The sequence below is a fragment of the Cyrtonyx montezumae genome, unplaced genomic scaffold (assembly GCF_038088225.1).
Source record: "Cyrtonyx montezumae isolate F1298 unplaced genomic scaffold, pur_monq_1.0 scaffold_25, whole genome shotgun sequence".
NCBI classification, from domain to species: domain Eukaryota; kingdom Metazoa; phylum Chordata; class Aves; order Galliformes; family Odontophoridae; genus Cyrtonyx; species Cyrtonyx montezumae.
In genome coordinates this window covers 138,662-156,799 of record NW_027071992.1, presented here as the reverse complement: position 1 = coordinate 156,799, position 18,138 = coordinate 138,662, and the positions used below count along the sequence as shown (strand labels likewise).

At 40.4% G+C, this 18,138-nt stretch overlaps 1 protein-coding gene across 2 annotated transcripts in view; it reads left to right on the top strand.

The window, feature by feature from the left end:
* Nucleotides 1-18,138, top strand: part of CERT1 (ceramide transporter 1) — a 76,836-nt gene that overhangs the window by 48,014 nt on the left and 10,684 nt on the right. Inside the window, exons 7-11 of one of the 2 annotated variants that reach the window (XM_065739800.1) lie at nt 9,649-9,806; nt 12,755-12,847; nt 14,201-14,287; nt 16,395-16,487; nt 17,031-17,108. In XM_065739800.1, the coding sequence (XP_065595872.1) occupies nt 9,649-9,806; nt 12,755-12,847; nt 14,201-14,287; nt 16,395-16,487; nt 17,031-17,108 (509 nt within the window). The remainder of the gene's footprint in view (nt 1-9,648; nt 9,807-12,754; nt 12,848-14,200; nt 14,288-16,394; nt 16,488-17,030; nt 17,109-18,138) is intronic. The other variant, XM_065739801.1, reaches the window with a different exon arrangement.

Sequence of the window (18,138 nt, the reverse complement as noted above, 5' to 3'; positions counted from 1 at the left end):
TGTATTTTCCAATGTTGTGATGAAAAAAATCTGGTTTTTTTTAGATCTTTTAAGAATTAATTGTAGTCATCTTTCACTATCCATGCAGTGAATGTGAAACTCATGCAAGTCCTCCTTTTCTGAAAAATCTCATACATCTGGCCTGCCTGAAGTTATATATTTATTTAAAAACTATTTGCATTCTCTGAGATTCTCTCTTGTTTCCTGACAAGTTATTTCAGTGTTTGTTCACTAGATGCTAACAGTTTAGGTATTTGCTAGATCTTGATTCACAGAGCTTTTAAATTATGCTCTCTCTTTAAAATCTGATGGAGTAAGTACTTTCTTTTAAAGTGTTTTTTTTTTAAACCTAAACATTTTTGTGAAGGACTTGAAAATATGTTGGCAAAATAAACCTCTTCTGTGTCTTCTGTTTTCTTTATGATGACCTATGGTTCTTATGTCTTGCAGCTTTCTTTGGACTTAAGTGGATTTAAGTGCTTGTGATGTTTTCACACTGGTAGACTCTAGAAGTTCCATCACACTTCTCTTTCACTCCTTCTCAAAGAATGGGAACTAAATACAATGAATACAGGCTCATGGATTGAGTTATGGAGCAGTTTAATGAAAGGAAAAATAAAACAAGCAAAAGTCATGCAGAGGCATAGGGAGGAACTGGTTATTTCCTATCCACATGTGATACTCAGCCATGTCTTAGGAAGCAAGGACTTGATACACATAGCAGTTACTTGGGGGGGAAAAAAAGATGCTTTCATAATGATAGCTTCCTCTGGTCCTTCCCCTTTCCCAGCTTTATTGCTGATTTTACTGTCTATACCAAAGGGGATATTCCATACAGTCATCTTGGGCCATCTGTCCCAGTAGTGTCCCCTCTCCATCTCTTGCCCACCCCAGCCCTACTGACTTTGAGGAGCTGGGGAAGCAGCATGCTTGCTGCTCAGCTACAGTCAGTGCCTTCTAGCTACAGGTGGAGAGTGCAGTACTGTGTGGGCTGCTGTGGGGTAAGTTAACTCCATCCCAGTCAGACTCTCTGCAGTTGCTCTTTCTAGTATATCACTGTAGCTGCAATGAGGGATGGGATAGAGGGGAAATGGAAGGCACTTTATACACACTTCCAGAATGAATAATATGAACTGATTTTTTGGTGGCAACAAGTGCTTCCTCTGCTAAGGATTAATTATAGTGTTGGTATCAGAGATGAAGTAGTGTATAACTTAGAAATTCTTGAGTAAATCTGTTGTGCTTCTTCTCAGCAAATATAAGCAAGTTTGCCATACTGACCTGTAAACAAGTCTAACGGTTCTAAAAACCCTTTATAGAGAGTCTGTATTTTTAAGGACTTCTAAATCACTAGAAGAAATTCCAGAAAAATGAGAAGTGTTTTTTTTAAAGCATTAGTGAGTAGTTAGTTTCATGGCGTAATTCATTTTGAAAGAGATCTATCAAACTTAATTTTTGTAGGTTGATGTAGGAGTTTCAGCTTAGTTTACTTTTAGAACAGTTTTTCAAATATGCATTACTCTTGGTATATGTCCTATATATGTTCATTTAACATGTAAAATTTCATTTGGGAAACCTTTAATGCAGTGTTAAAGCACGATGAAATTTATTATTCACTTTCCGGTTACAAAATCAGTTGGTAACTGAAGCAGTGGTCTTGTATTGAAGCACTGAGGGAGACTGTTGTGGTTTTGTGGTGTTGATGCCGGTATTCCACATCAGAGCATCACGCAGCAGTGAAGGAGTTACTGCTGTGGGAGCAGCAGAGGGGCGGAGCTCCGCACCGGATGCCAGGCGGCGCTCGGTCTGGGCGCGTTCCTCTGGGCTGCCGTGGAGGTTCAGCACGTGTGCTTCCCCTGCAGTTCCTCCTTAACGTAAGCTCACAGCTTTTGGGTTGGAAATGTTATCTCTCTCTCAATTGTTCAGTTTTATTATATTTAGTAAAGTTGCCGTGCCTTCTCAGATCGTGCCGTTGTTTTTGTAGACCCATCTCTTCCCGCTGTTTGCCCCTCCCCCCCGGAGCGCGGCTCTGCTCGGGCGGCCCCCCGGCCACTGACGCAGTTTCTTTCTCTCCTCTCTCCCTTCTCGGTTTCCCTTGGGTCACTGTCATGGATAACACCGTGACAGAGACATTGGCTGATATGTGTTTACCAATTGGGATTTAATAGCCTAGGAATGTAGGAGTCTTCATCAAGAAGTGTTCTCATCTATCTGCTTGGAAAAAATGAGTGGGTCTGGGCTTAAATCATGTAAGAGTGGGTGAAATGCACTGTGGGAACCTCTTTAAAGACAGAAGAGGGATCTTCAAAGGTGAAGGAGGTAACGTGATATAAAATATAAACTTGTGAATTTCTTGTTCTTCAGATACAAGAAAAATATTCACCAGATTTGCTGCAATAATTATGTTATTCTTAGAGGAGAAGTAATCCTATTAATCCTACTGCCATCCACAGAAGATCAACAATAGACATGACTTAATAAGTGGGTAATGCTCCCACCCATTTCTTTCTCATGTAGAATTAGTATAGTGGTATAAGTTGTAGAAGTGGCATAAAATGAAATAGAAAAAGGAATTTTGTGTTTGTACTTACTGTATTCTAAAAATAATCTTCCATTTCACTGGAAAATGGCTTTTAGCAAACAGATTATGTTTTAGACTTCTGGAGAAGGGTTGAAAGCAGTATCTTAGGAACAAGATGTAAAAACTGATCAATCCAAAAAGAGTAGAGGTACAGAACAGCTAAGGAGCATGATATAAAAAAGATCATTATCATGAAAGCAAGGAGAAAATGATTCAGAAGTAAAGCAAAATGCTTAAGACACAGGATAATTAAAAAGGAATCACTTGACTCAAAATGCTGAAATTGAATTTAAAATAGGAAAAAAAGTCATAGCAGAGGTTTTTTCAGTTGACTACAGCTTGATTAGCAAGCTAGAAGAGCAGTTCAATAGGAACAATTTTACTATTATTCTTTTACTTGAACCCTGTGGATGTCCTGATGGAAATTTCAGCTTGAGACATTAGATCCTGTAGTTCATGTTTTAAAAAAAAGAGACATATAAAGAAGAAATAGGAAAAATGTCAGATTTTATATCTGGAGAAGCTGAACAAATATTGTTAATATTCTGAAGCTTAACTGTCACTGAGGTGGGGCTTGTGGTCATCTTCAGGCATGTTCTGGGAAGAAAAATGTTTCCTGAGAGGTACCCCCATAAACAGTAAGGAATCTCTTGAGTGATCTAGTCCTCAAAGAAATAAGGTTTACAACTTTCTACAAGTTTATTTTTGTCCAGGTTTTTGTACAATGGGTGAAATGGCTGACTTTGAATGAAATTTGAAGAATGCTGCAGAGACCAGCTTCAGGGCAGGTAAAGACTGCACTGGGCAAGAGATCTAAAGCAAAAAAGGCTGACCGCAAAAGCGCTGTGACTGTGCTGGGGGGCTATCAGCTTGTGTGTGGGCTGCTGAGCTAGCAGAGGTGGCACAGCCCACTCCTTGACCTTTACCATGCTGCCAGGCTGTAAGCAGCATGTAACACACCAGCTGAGAAGAGTCACTGCCCACTGCCAACATGGAAGACAAGTCAGGCTGTGAGCACAGCCCACACTGCCCATACCATCCTTCAGCAGCAGGTGTGAGAGGCAGGTCAAGCAACAGGGTGCATATGAGCTGTCCTTTGCTCAGGAGACCAGCTCTCCTGTTAGTAATCTCAGAAACCACTGGTTCAAACATGGTCTCCGCCAGACAGCGGGTATACCGCAAGAAGACTTTGGTGACAGAGATGGAGGGCCTGCCCAGAAGTGTGGCAGTGTAGGTCTCTGGCTGCACAGAGTGCCTGAGCTGCTGCTGCTGGGGAAGGGTGGCCAGGATTCCACATGTGTGAGATGCGAGATGCGAGCAGGTGGATGAGCTGCTCAGCCTGGTGGTGGAACTCAGGGAGGAGGTGGAAAGATTGAGAGCCATCAGGGAGTGTGAGCAGGAGATTGACTAGAGGAGTGACTCACTGGTGTGCCAGGGGGGAAGGGTGCTAGCAGATATCCTCAGAAAAGTGGTGGACCTCCTGCCCTGCCATAGTCGGACAGATTTGATTGATGAGGGGGGTTGGAAGAGTCCTGGCTCAGAATCACAGGCGCACCCCCTGACAACCTACCCTGCTTCTCCAGGTACCCCTAAGCAGTATGTTTGGAGTGTTGGAAACTGAAGGGGAGGTGAGTGGGAAGGCAAGGTAGAATCCATCTAAGAGGGGGATTAGAGCAAGGCAGTCATCCCCATGCCTTGAAACTGCCTCTACCAAGAAAGACAGAAGGGTAATTGTAGTAAGCAGTTCCCTTCTAAGGTGAACAAAGGGCCTGATATGCAGACCTGGCCCAACTCATAGGGAGGTGTGCTGCTTTACTGGGGCAAGGGTCAGGGACATCACCAAAAACCTCCCAGGTCTGGTTCGCCCCTCTGATTGTTACCCATTATTGATGGTTCAGGCAGGCAGTGATTAAATCATTCAGGGAAGCATGTGAATTATCAGAAGAGATTTCAGGAATTTAGGGCGGTTGGTCGAGGGAGTGGGAGCGCAAGTTGTATTTTCTCCTCTCCCTTCCAGGGTGGTGAGGGATACAGAGCAGTCTAGAAAAGCTCAGGCTTTGAATTAGTGACACCAGGTTTTCAGCCACTACAGGAATTTTGGATTCTTTGATCATGGGACAGTTTACTCAGTTGTCTGGCCTGATGGCTGCAGATGGGTCACACCTCTCTGGGAAAGCGGATCCTAGCCCAGGAGCTGGCAGGGCTCATTGTGAGAGCTTTAAACTAGGTATGAAGGAGGAAGGGGAGAAAATGTTTCTTGCTAGGGTGGAGCAAGTAGCTCAGAGATGTCAATTAGATTCGATGGGGGAAGAGAGTGGAGGTTAGTCAGGCAGAGAAAGGCTGGGGGACGTTGTCGCTGTAGGGGATTGTAGGGAAAAACCTCTGTGTCGTCCTGTAGGATCTTGTGAGGACTTCTCAGAAGAGATACCATCATGAAATCATCACTTGAAATCTTGCTTTAGGGATACCTGTGCCTGCTGCTTACCTGTGCTTTAGGGATACCTGTGCCTCCCTAAAGTGTCTATATATTAACATGCACAGCATGGGAAATGAATAGGAGTTAGAGGTCTGCGTGTGGTCATAAAGCCACAGTCTCGTTGCGATCACAGAGACGTGGTGGAACTGGAATGCTGTCTTGGATGGCTACGTGCTTTTCAGTAAAGGCAAGCTGGCAAGAGGGAAAGGGGTGGTGGAGTTGCTCTTTATGTGAGAGAGCTGCTAGAATGTATTGAGCTCTACCTGGGGCAGGGTGATGTACCACCAGTGCAGTGCTTGTGGATGAGAATTAAGGGGCAAGCTAGAATGGGGGATGCTGTTATCAGTGTGTATTTTAGGCCCCCTGATCAAGAGGAGGAAGCTGATGACGCCTTCTACAAGCAGCTGGAAGTAGCCTCACAGTCTCAGGCACTGGTTCATATGGGGGACTTCAGTTATCCCAGTACTTGTTGTGAAAGCAATGTGGCCAGTACACATGCTCCAAACAGTTCCTACAATGTGTTGAAGATAACTTTCTGAGGTGGTGGAGGAACTGGCGGGGAGTGGGGTGTTAATGGACCTTGTTCTTGCTAATATAGATGGACTTATTAGGGAAGTGAAAATCAGGGGCAGCTTGGGATATAGTGATCACAAGATGGGGGAATTAAAGTTCTTGAGTGGAAGAAATGAACTAAAAAGTAGGATTGCTACCCTGGACTTCAGGAGAGATGACTTTGATCTCTTCTAGGACCTTCTTGGAACTATTCTGTGGGTGTGTTAGAAGGTAAGGGGGCCTCTGTGAGAGTTGTTCAGCATTTAAACAGCACTTCTTCTAACCCTTGGATTGCTGCGTCCCTATGAGTCAAGCGTGGTGGGAGACCTGTGTGGGTGAGCAAGGAGATCATGTGTAAGCTCAAATGGAAGAGGAAGGTCCGTGAAATGTGGAAAAAGGGTCTGTCTGCTTGGGAAGAACACAGGAATGTTGTCAGGGCCAGCAGGGATGTGATGAGGAAGGCTATAACCAGCCTGGAATTGTATCTGGCAAAGGAGATGAAAGATAATAAGAAATACGTTTTTTTTTTTTTTTTTAAGTATGTCAACAGTAAAAGGAGGACCAGGGAAGATGTGAGTCCCCTACTAAATGAGGAGCTTGCTCTGGTAATGTGGGATGGTAAAGAAGGCAGAGATACTGAACACCTTCTTTGCTTCTGTCTTCACTGTGGAAACTCCCCCTTGGGACTTCAGAGGTTAGAGAGTCTGGGTAATGGAAGGCTCCCCTTTGGTGAGGCAGGAGATGGTCCAAAAGTATATAAGCAACAGCAGCGTACATAAATCCATTGGCCCCAATAGGATGCATCTGCATGTGCTGAGGGAGCTGGCAGAGGTTGTTACTGAACTGCTCTCTATCATCTTTGAGAGGTCTTAGAGAATGGGAGAGGTGCTTAAGACTTGTGGATAGCCAGTGTTGATCTCATCTTCAAAAAGAGTGAGAAGGAAGATCTGGGGAACTTCAAGCTAGTCAGCCACACCTCCATCCCTGGAAAGGTGATGGAACTGCTTGTTCTGGATACCATCTCCAGGCGGTAGGAAGAGAAGAAGGTTATCAGGAGTGGTCAGCATGGGTTCACCAGGGAGATGTTGTGCTCAAGCAACCTGGTGGCCTTCTGTGATGTCATCACTGGCTGGGTGGATGAGGGAAAAGCAGTGTATGTAGTCTTCCTTGATTTCAGCAAGTCTCCTACAACATCCTTATAATAAAGCTGAGGACATGTGAAAAAGATGAGTGGACAGTGAGGTGGCGAACTGGTTGACTGGCAGAGTTCAGAGGGTTGTGATTGGTGGCTCAGAGTCCAGCTGGAGGCCTCTACGTAGTGGTGTTATTCAGGGGTCAGTGCTGTGTCTGGTCTTGTTCAACAGCTTCATCAGTGACCTTGATGAGTAGATAGAGTCCACCCTCAGAAGTTTGCTGATGATACAAGTCTGAGAGGAATGGCTGACACACTGGAAGGCTGTGCTTACATTCGCTGAGGCCTGGACAGGCTGGAGAATTGGGTGGAAAGAAACCAGATTAGGTTTAGTAAGAACAAGTCTTACACCTAGGGAGGAATAACTGCATACACCGGTACAGGTTGATGGATGACCTGCTGGAGAGGATCACTGAGGAGAGCATCCTGATGGACAACAGGCTGGCCACAAGCCAGCAGTGTACCCTGGTGGCCAAGAAGGCTAGGGGGATCATGGCGTGCATTAAAAAGAGAATGGCCAGCAAGTCGAGGGAGGTGATCCTCCCCCTCTACTCTGCCCTGGTGAGGCCTCACCTCGAGTATTGGTTCTGAGCCCCCCGGTACAAAAAAGACAGAGGTCTTTTCAGAAAGAGTCCATTAGAGTGCAACAAAGATGATAAACGGCATGGACACCTCCCTTATGAGGAAAGGCTGAGAGACCTGGGTCTGTTCAGCCTTAAGAAAATAAGATTCAGGGGATGTGATCCATGTCTATAAATATCTACAGAGTGGGAGGCAAAGGGACGAGGCTGGACTCTTCTCAGCAGTGTGTGGTGACAGGACAAGTGCCAGTGGCCACAAACCAAAGCACAGGAAGTTCTGCACAGATGTGCGTCGCAACTTCTTCACAGTGCAGTCACAGGGCACTGGCACAGCTGCACAGAGAGGTGGTGGTCTCCTTCTCTGGAGACATCCAAGACCCGCCTGGACACCTGCCTGTGCAACCTGGGTTAGGGAGCTGCTTTGGCAGGGGGTTGGACTTGATCTCTGTAGGTCCCTTCCAACCCCTACAATTCTGTGATTGTGTTTATGTGAAATTGCAAGCAATGTGCATGTCACTGCTACTTTGAAACTTATCACTGAATAGAGACTTAAAATATGATTAACAAAACCATATCAAAGTATTAATGAGTTGTAGCTGAGGCTAAACGAAAGCTGTCTTTGTTCCAGGAAATGAGTCTTTGTTGCTGCATTCCCCTAATAAACTGCAGCAGAGATTTGTGAAATGAATTTACTGTGTTGCAGCTGGTGGATTTTCTTCAGCATGTCTGTCAGTATTATGTACTGAAGAGAAAAACAGGTCTATAAAGCAGTACAGCTCTGCTGGTAAGCCTGCAGGTGAACATGCTGTACATCAGCGGGACAAATTTGTGGTATTAACGCTTCTCAAAAATGCAGTTTTTGTGTGAAGCTGTTGTTTAATTTCATTATTCACAGTGAATCCCCTGCATTGTCTCCTTGCAGACTTATACCACTTTCAGTCTCAGCCTCCACTGTACTCCCTCTGCAGCTGTTAGGGGGAGGGAGATCTGATTTGCTCATTATTATTTCTGAAACAGATTTTCTGACCAGCCCCTATCGTCTTCATCTATAAGGGTGTATTCTTCGTTAACATGTGATAAAAAAAAAAGCTGTTTTACCGTAACTTGCGTGTTTATTGGGGAATTTGAAGAGCTGTATTGTTTGTAATCATGTATTTGGAAAAAAAAAAAACCAATAAAAAGTAGTTTGATTCCTTGTGAGAGAGGAGTGTATGAAGCCACTGTAGACTTCACCACTGCTTAAGACCATGTGACGTTTGCTTTCTGTTCCTCAAGTGCAGACACTGCATTCTACCATTAGAGAACAGCAATTGCTTTTCCCTTTCCTGTAAGAGCAGAGCTCCTTGAGAGCTCTACTTTGTCCATGCAGGCAGTTATTGGATAAACTTAACATAAATATTTATTTTGGGTTTTTACACTGTAACAGTGGCACATTGACAAAATTGACAAACAGAAGAAAAATTAAATAAAAGTGCATTATCCAACTGAGTGATAAGTCATTAGCTTTAACTGTGGCGTTGCAGGAGGTACTTGAGCTTGCTGCACTCAATCAGCTTCAACGTGGGTTTACTTCTGCTTTCTAATACTTTATGACATTAGTGTGTGGTATTTGATTTGTTATTCTGTCAACCTGTATGTAAGTTTGACATATAATAGGTAATTTTTTTGTCACACGTTTCAAGTTTCTTAAATAGCCTTAGCAACAGATGGCTTGGTTGACAGCATGAAGTAGTCATTGGAATTGCAAAACCCACAATACTTGGATAATTCAACACATTTGATACATTTATATAAATCATACCTTTTTACTTCGTGGATTTAAAATCTATAATTACCAGCTTAGAGCAACTTTGAATATGACATTTTGGCTTTAATTGCATTTTTTTAATTGCTCCTTTCTTAATACTGAATTAGGTCTGTTGAGGTTTCTCTGTCTTAGGCCTCACTTCAAGCTCCCAAACTGCTATTGTTACGAAGTATTACCACTCCCTCCACCCACATGATTTGCAGAGCACAGAATAATACAGCACATTACAAGCAGACTTGAAATACGGTATAGCAAGATGAAGCTGAAGGGATGCATTATTCCTTTTGAATCTCTTTCCTTATCCTGTGGATAGCTGCAGATGATTTTTGATTTTTATTTCTAAATCAATTTTCTAGACAGTATATTGAAACAATTGTAATATAAGCCATGCATTTAAGATGCTCGTTTGAATTAAAGGCAGCTGTCAGTTGGTGTGGAATGGTTTCTGTTTGTTTTCAGTATTTCCACATGTGACACCCAAAGGAATTAATGGCATAGACTTTAAAGGTGAAGCTATAACTTTCAAGGCTACTACTGCTGGAATCCTTGCTACACTATCTCACTGCATTGAACTCATGGTAAAACGTGAAGAAAGCTGGCAAAAAAGGCTAGATAAGGTAAGATTGTTTTCCTTTCACTTCGGCTTGCAAAAAAAAGAAAAAAGCTGCTTCAGCTTGAAATTTCAAGAACTGTATTTTACCTTCTTTGTACAGGCGTTATTTGTATTTTTATGAACAGCACTTACTAAGTTTAGATTTTTTCATTATTTGTTAGTCCTATAAATTGTTAAAACCTTATCTTGACTATTGCTGGTATAGTAATGTTCATCATATACTTTCTTTTTGCAGCCCTTGTTCAGCTAGTATTCCTATATTATTTTTTTAAATCCAAAGAGAACCTGACAGCACCAACATAATAAGTTTCTGCTTTCAGCCTTCTAAAAGATACCTGAATACCCATGCAGTATCCAGAATGACGTGCAAATCCAAGGTGCTTAATTCTAAAAAATAGGTTGCTCCTCAGTACTGTTAATGATTTTACAAGTTCACTTACTTTTAAGGGATGAGTAGAAAACATGATTTAAACTAGTTAATTTTTTTAGTTAGTGGTGTTACTTGTTTTTCTAATGACAGTAAGAGTTGACGCTAATCCTGCTCAACCACTGTAGCAACTTGAAATCTGAAGAAGTCTCTTCTTCAGATGAGAGGTGCTGGAAGCATGTCTGGGATTTATTTCAGGCTGCCTTCTACAATCTTGCCAGCCTGCCATTACTGACTGTTGTTCTGTGCAACCTTTTAGCCTTTGCTGTTCCTTGTTTTTTAAGTTAGCATGTTTACATATGGCATATATCACATCATATCTTATATATTTTAGTGGTACGTGATTCAAATAATACAGGCATTCAGATAAAATACATCTGCACTTGAATCCTTGCACATGTTTCCCAGTTCTTTCTGTCTGTATGTCAAAGGCCTGGACTTACAAAGCTGTTTGGATGCTTCAGACAACACTTAATTTGGTACTGCTTCATCTAAGTAGTTGGAGGAATTATAGCAGATTCAAGGCTTGGACCTCATGAATGGGATCACAGAATAACTTACATTGAAAGAGGCCTCTAGTCCGACCTCCTGCTCACAGCGAGAACAGTTTGAAGTCAGTCCAGGGTGGTCAGGGTTTTATTACATCTGGTTTCAAGTCTTCAAAGCCAAAACTGGCCAGTGTTTCTGAGCAGCATGTTCTACATACCTGTCATTGCAGTGAAATGTACAGTGCTACAGTGAAAGTCTTTCTCTGCATCCAGTCAAAAATTTCAGTATCCTCCTCTTTTGTTTACGTTTGGTTTTTGTACCAGTGTCTGGCTCTGTTTTCTTGATGATCTCCTTGGTGGTATGGAAGGCTACTCTTTGGTACCCTGACAACAACTTTCTTCTCTTGGCTCAGAAGACAGACTTGATCAGAATTTTCTTAGAGTATGGATGGAATGAATTTTTCTTGTCCAAGTTTTGTGTGTTTTAATATAGAATAATATGTTAATATAGAAGTAGCTGCAATGGTTAACAAAACTGAATTTCCCTTTAGGTCTCATTTCACTGGTATGCTATATACAGAGTACCTCACATATTGTGAGTAAATACATTTGAAAGGGGATTCTGATCTTATTTTAAGTTGGTCTTCTAGAAGCTAAATAGCAAAGTCTTCTCAAAACTTGGAGATTTTAAGGCTCTTCGGTTTAGTATGCATGCTGGCCCTGAGTAGTGTGTAAATAGTGGGAAATTTGGTCTTGCATAGAGTCCTCTATGGGCCACTGTTCCTGCCAGGAATGATCTGCATCAGCATGGGCTTTCCATAGGCCACAGTTTCTTAAGGTAACATCTGTCTGCCCTGGTGTGTGGGTGTCCTCCATGAGCTGCAGTGTGGATATGTGTTTTGCCACCAAGCACCACCTCCTCCTCTGGCCTTGATAATTGCTCTCTTGTTTCTTGCCTTGTGATAGGTTCATACCATCCCTACCCACTAAACTCCCTCCTCTCCCAGTGACATTCTTGGGCTGCTTTTGTTTTGGTTGTTTTGTTTTTTTTCCAAAAGTGTCACAAATATGGCTGATGGGTTTAACTGTGTCCTGCAGTGAGTCTGTTATGGAGCTGACTGGAACTGGCAATGTCTGACATGAGCCCTGACCTCCTCTAGAGGGTCCCCTGCATCATCCCTAGTAGAAGTGTTTTCATATCTACACTCTGCACAAGAATTTATTTCTTTTCACCACATTGCTTTAGTGGCTCAACATGGTTTCTAAAAGCGTCCTCTACAACTATGTATCTGATTAAAAAGCATTCCGTTATCATCAGATGAATGTCTTCTGAGAAGGAAGTAAATATTTTGAGATAAAGAAGTTCAGCCTACTTTCTCATATACACTGAAGGAGAAAATCTGTTGGGGAAATGCTAGGCTTAATCTCATTCCAGCATTACTATTTCTTTATTCAAAATATGTAGCATAAACATAATTAGTGGCTTTAATATAGTCATACACCTGTTGCAGGAGAATGATGTCAAGTTGTTAGTCTCTGCATGGAATTCATGAAATGATTCACTTGGATCCAATGCCAGCTAATTATAGATAGAAGCTTACATGCAGTGACTCATTAGTATCTCACTACATTCAACAAGTTAGCTTTTTACCAGTTTTACCCTTCACCCATCGTCATCGCTGTCTGAGCATCTGTGTTGAACAGTTCAAATGAACAGTCACTTAGCAGGTCTGACCCTCAATGAACCATTTATGTTTAAACTAGATACTGATTTTTTTGGTTGCTGATCTAGTAGTTTCTTGCACGTGACTTATTCAAAAAAGAAGAAAGATTAAAAAAAAGAATGGGAAGTTGTTCCTCAGGGTAGTTAACTTCCCACGTTTTGTAGTAATACACAGTGTGCGTGCAAATAAAATGAGAAAATCGATGGCTCTGGTAATCTTGGAAAAAGAGCTATACTGATCAATGTTTCTCTTCATTAGCATACGTGCTGTTATCCAGTTAATTCCTTCAGCATCAACTCATGTCATTTTGCAGGAAGTAGAAAAAAGGAGAAGAATAGAAGAAGCATACAAGAATGCTGTAACAGAACTGAAGAAAAAGTCCCACTTTGGAGGGCCAGACTATGAGGTACAGTTCTGCTTTAATTTTTTTTTTTAATTCCAGGAGTTTTAAAGATTAGCTTGTTTCTTAAACAATTTTGTGTAAACCAAGGTGTTTGACTTTTGTGAAAGCAGTCATGCCACTTCAGTTTTTCTGACTTGGAAACTGAAAAAAATTTTGACAAATTTCCATCTTTTTTTTTTCAAGGATGAAATTTAATCTTCATCTTGTCCTTCTTGTGTCTACAGTAATTTGTTCACTGACATTTCTGGTGACTTTTTGGTTATTTTTTTGCACATTTTATACTGTTCACATGGAGTATCTGTACTTTTCCTTTCTAGTAGGTCAGCTGTATAGATATGTAATACAAATATGGAAACCCTAAAAGTCAGAAGCAGTCCTAGAATCTGAATTTAACTAAAATCAATTTTTAACTTCTCTGTTACTTCAAACGTTAGCATAAATGCAGTGATTGTAGATTGTGCTTCAGCTGCTAAATTGTGTATTTTAGCAGCTTCCTCCTTAGGTATTTACTCAAATTTTACAGGGTCTAAACCACCTTCTGAAGAAATAATACAGTTCACCTGTAATACATTTTGGGCGCTTTTTAACAACTTGACCCCTTCACAGGCATTAACCAAATGCTTATTTCTGCTTAAAATCATACCCTGAAAAGTAGTAGCAATATGATGAGATACTTCACAGATGTTTGAACACTACTGCTTCACTCAGGTATCCATTTTAGTTTTCTGAGATTTGGCAGATTTGTCTGCTCTACAGTAGATTAACAACTACTAGTTACCTAGTTTTCTTAAATTGTGTTAAACTTGAGTTTTTAATACTCAGTTCTACCTGCTTCTTTGTGCTGTGCTACTTTTTCCATGTTAAGCTGTTTTTTTCCAAGAATTCTCAAGTAGATAATTCCCAGTATTTTTTTCTGAAATACACATCTGAAATGTACCCTGAGGCACTGAAATACTCAGAAGTAGTATAACTGTGTAATTATGTTAATGTTTACTTTTCTGGCACACTGTAGATATTTTTATGAGGAAATGAATGTTAATTAAAGTCTAAATCTCATGTCAAAGTATGTTGTCACTTCCTCTGTTTCCTGTTCATTTTTTTGTTTACCTTGTTTATATAACTACTACTATATAACTATATAACTACATTCTACTTAGAGGGAGTAACTTTCTTTAACAGGCAATGTTTTCAGATGAATTGTAGTCTGAAAATACTGGTAAAAATATTGAAGTCTATGGAAGAATTTCATTTTGTCAGTTATATACATAATACATACATATACTTCTAAAATTTTAACTTAAGTAGAACTCTCATGTCTCCAGAGTTTTAAGCTCATTCTCATTTCTTATGCTCTAGGAGGGTCCTAATAGTCTGATTAATGAAGAAGAATTCTTTGATGCTGTTGAAGCTGCTCTTGATAGACAGGATAAAATGGAGGAACAGGTACTGATGCTTGAAAAGTGTGTTAATTATGGGCACTTCATGGAAAACTTCAGAAATCTGTGTTGGTTCCTGGGGTGCATCTTCTGACACTTAAATGTAGAATTCAGTTCTTAGCATTTGTACAGTTAAATACTGTTGTTTACCACTAATATTGCAAAGGTGATTTCACAGGTTATGTGGAGGACAGTACAAATGTTAACCTAATTACGTCTCATTTCCAATTCTTACATATCTCAGAATACTGTATAAAACTTATTTGTAACAGATACATGTGCAAACAGGACTACCAAACACTATGTGTATTTGTCAAAATCTCATTACTGCCCTGAAGTTTCTTTTGCTAGTAACAATGGCAAGGATCAAATTAGGGATAAGAAGCGTAAGGGTTGCTTTGAAAGTAATGCTTCCTACTTGTTTCCTAGGAAACCATAACAAATAGAGGACAATAACACTACTTGATAGAGCAAATCCTTTGCTACAAAATGCTGTTTTTCAGCATGGTCACCACCATTAACTATGTGTTTTTACCGGTGATGAACAAGAGCCTGCATGCTACTCTTGTTAAAATACTGTGCCAATGAAGGTGACCCACTACTTCACAACTGCTATGATGGCACCATTCTAGGAATGTGTTGACTATGCAGACCATTTTTCAGCAGCCCAAACAGATGAAAGTCAGAAAGCAAAAAGCCAAACTACAGTGGTTGTGGTAGGACAGTCTATCCAAGATAAATAATGTGTTCAAGCTGTTGCGTTACTGTGTTACAAGAGGAATATTGTTTTGTTTTGTTTTTTTTCCCTCTGGCCTGATTCTGGAAGTCTGAATGTTCAGCTTAGTCTGCATTACAATGTAGGAGTCAGTTTAGATGGTTTATCTGGGTTCCAGGAGATCCAGAAGAGCCCTTCTTCAATTCCAAAAGACAGGGTGCATCGCTTTACTCACTGAGAGCTACATCTTTGACTTTTTCTTCCATGTGAAATTAACGTCTTACCACTGCCCAGACTGCTGTTTTGACTCCATCTCGTAGTGGTGATGCCATATCTTGTCACAAGATGTGATGCAATTCAGGAAACTGCCCCTTTGAGTCTCATATTGTTTCAATGGGTCCTGACAAAGTTGAATAGTGTTATTTCTGTTCCTATGTGTGCATTAATGAGACCTGCCTGGTACAAATTTTGGAATGTGCCAACATTGCCACCATGCATTACAAACACATACAGGCTGGTTTTCAGCTCTTATCACAGTTACTTGAACATAATCTGACAATAAACGGATGAGCTGATCAAGCTGATCTTCCATTTGTGATAATGGCAGCTGTGCATGGCGGTCCAGAATGTGGCTTGTCTTAAATGTCGCTGTTGCCACTGCACCACCTACTGTGTCACAGTGCTGTTTGGTCTCCATAAACATTCAGCAAGCATTGATGAATGTGTCAGTGGGTGAAATTTTTACTTCATAGAGGAATTTATTGACACACCTTTGCTTGTCAGACTGCCCATCTGCTGCTATCTTTGGAACAGCAACAAAATTCTAACAATATTGACAGGAGAGATCAGCCTCTACTGCCATACCACCAACACCTACCTCTGATATTGTGGGCCAACATCATAAAATAGGAGCATTACTTTTAGAACAACCTTTGTATATAGATTATGAGAACATAAAGTAGTGTATAAAATGAAAGGGAATAACTGGGGTGGTTTATCCTTTGTGTTACAACTATTAAGCTTTATGAAATCAGTGAAAATAATGAGTTGGTTAAGAACTGTAAGACTTTCTGGTGGACATGCAGTACCCAACAGAGTCTTCCTGTGTTGGAGTCTCTTAGCAAGGCTAAAAGTTTTGAGTGATTATTGTTACTACACTGATGCAACGTCCTTAATGGTACCAATTAATTTTCCTTAATCTAGAAACACAAAAAGATGAAGTAAATGAATATTTCATTCATGTGAAAGACCATCAGGATGCCAGTTTAAGGCATGTCAGGGATTGCATTAGATCTTGTTTTAATCCAGTAGCTACTGTATAGACTGAGGATGAGTTGCTCTCTTTAACAGTCCATTTAGTGGCAACTTACTACCAATAATTAAGCCTTTTTTGTTGCAGTCTCAAAGTGAAAAGGTCAGATTGCACTGGCCAACATCCTTACCTTCTGGAGATGCATATTCTGCTGTGGGGACTCATCGATTTGTTCAAAAGGTAAACTATTTCCCACAATTTCCACAGAATAATGGCTGATTTGTGATGTTTCTGTTTGTATGGGTAGGCAAGACTGATTTTCTTTTTGTAAGTGTTTCTAGTAACTTTTCTTTACTCATTCAATTGAAGCAGGACTGTTTCTATTGGCTCAAAAAACACAGTTGTGTTTATTTAGCATACTCCTGCTTTTCTCAAGATTATCAGAGATAGAAAAGGAAAAAAGACAAATTGCTAACCTTGGTTATTAAGATTTCTTCACCAAAATTGATTGAATTTATTTTTTTTTAAGTCAACTTGGATCAGGATCAGTGTTTTGTTTTGGTTTTTTTTTTTTTGTGTTACTGGAAACACTGCTCCTCTCACGGCTACACTGGGAGCATAATACATAATAGGTGCATGAAATCAGCATTTGCTGCTGTGCTTGCTGCTTATGGTGCTTTTGTTTTCCTTTTCTTCATTATCTTGTGCTTGCAAGTTGGTACTGAATGCTCTGTTGTGCCTTTGTTCTGATTACTTGGTTTTTTCTTTGTCTGTCTCTGGTAGCCCTATAGTCGCTCTTCCTCCATGTCTTCCATTGATCTAGTCAGTGCCTCTGATGATGTTCACAGATTCAGCGCCCAGGTACTGTATTTATGTGTAGAGTGGGGGTTACATATCTTTGCTGTATTTCTTCATCTTCTCTAGAACCTGCATTTTTTGTTACATAAATCACTGCTTGCTTTAAACTAGTACATTGAGACAAACAAAGGAGTTCTCTATTAGTAGACTAAATGGTTGTCTTTTTACATTCTGCTTGCATGCATATCACTCCTGCAGAGGCCCAAACCCTGTGAAACTGTTGGATTGATTTCAGTAGCTTTAATAAAAATGCATATAAGTTGAACATTCTGCATTTCTGATTTTTGTGACGGTAGAATAACGCCTGTTTCGTGTGGGATGGATATGGTCTTTGCTTCAAATTGGTGTTCTTAATTAAAGATTTACTTTTTTAACACTTGTCACTTCTAGTGACAAGTGATTATTAAAGTTCTATATTACCATTTTTGACCTCTATGTTGTAGTAGGCATCAGAACGGTGACAACACCTCTACAGCTAGATTGATTACTGAAAGGTTATAAAATATATTGTTAATAAGATTATATATATGTTTGGTTTTTTTAATGAAAGCTTTCAGTATACTCACTAATTATTCAGAAAGTAACTCTGACTTTGTGAATATGTAAATACAGTTAAGTGATGTACAGTAGTAATGCACAGAATTACTTTAGGTGCTTGCTCTGTAGTCATAGTTTAATGTTGGGTTAACTTTTTTAAAAGGTTATATAGTTTTAAAATAGACTGAGCTGTTAAAGGCCTTTTAGGTGAAGAAGTACCCACTTAATTTTCAGGCCAAGTTTGCATGGCAGGGACTAATGTATCTTTACAGACCGTTTCTGTAGCTGATATTACAGAGATAGTAGTGTGACTTCTCCCATGTCAAACAGTACCTAAAACAGTACTACGGTTTGACAGAGAGCTTTCATGTAGATTGAATATAGTTTGGACACGTAAAATGTACATATGTAAAATATGTTCAAAACAGAAGGCACTGCATTCCTAAAAGAAGTAGAAGTAATTGCTTGATAGGGAAAAACAGGTGTTTTAATTCAT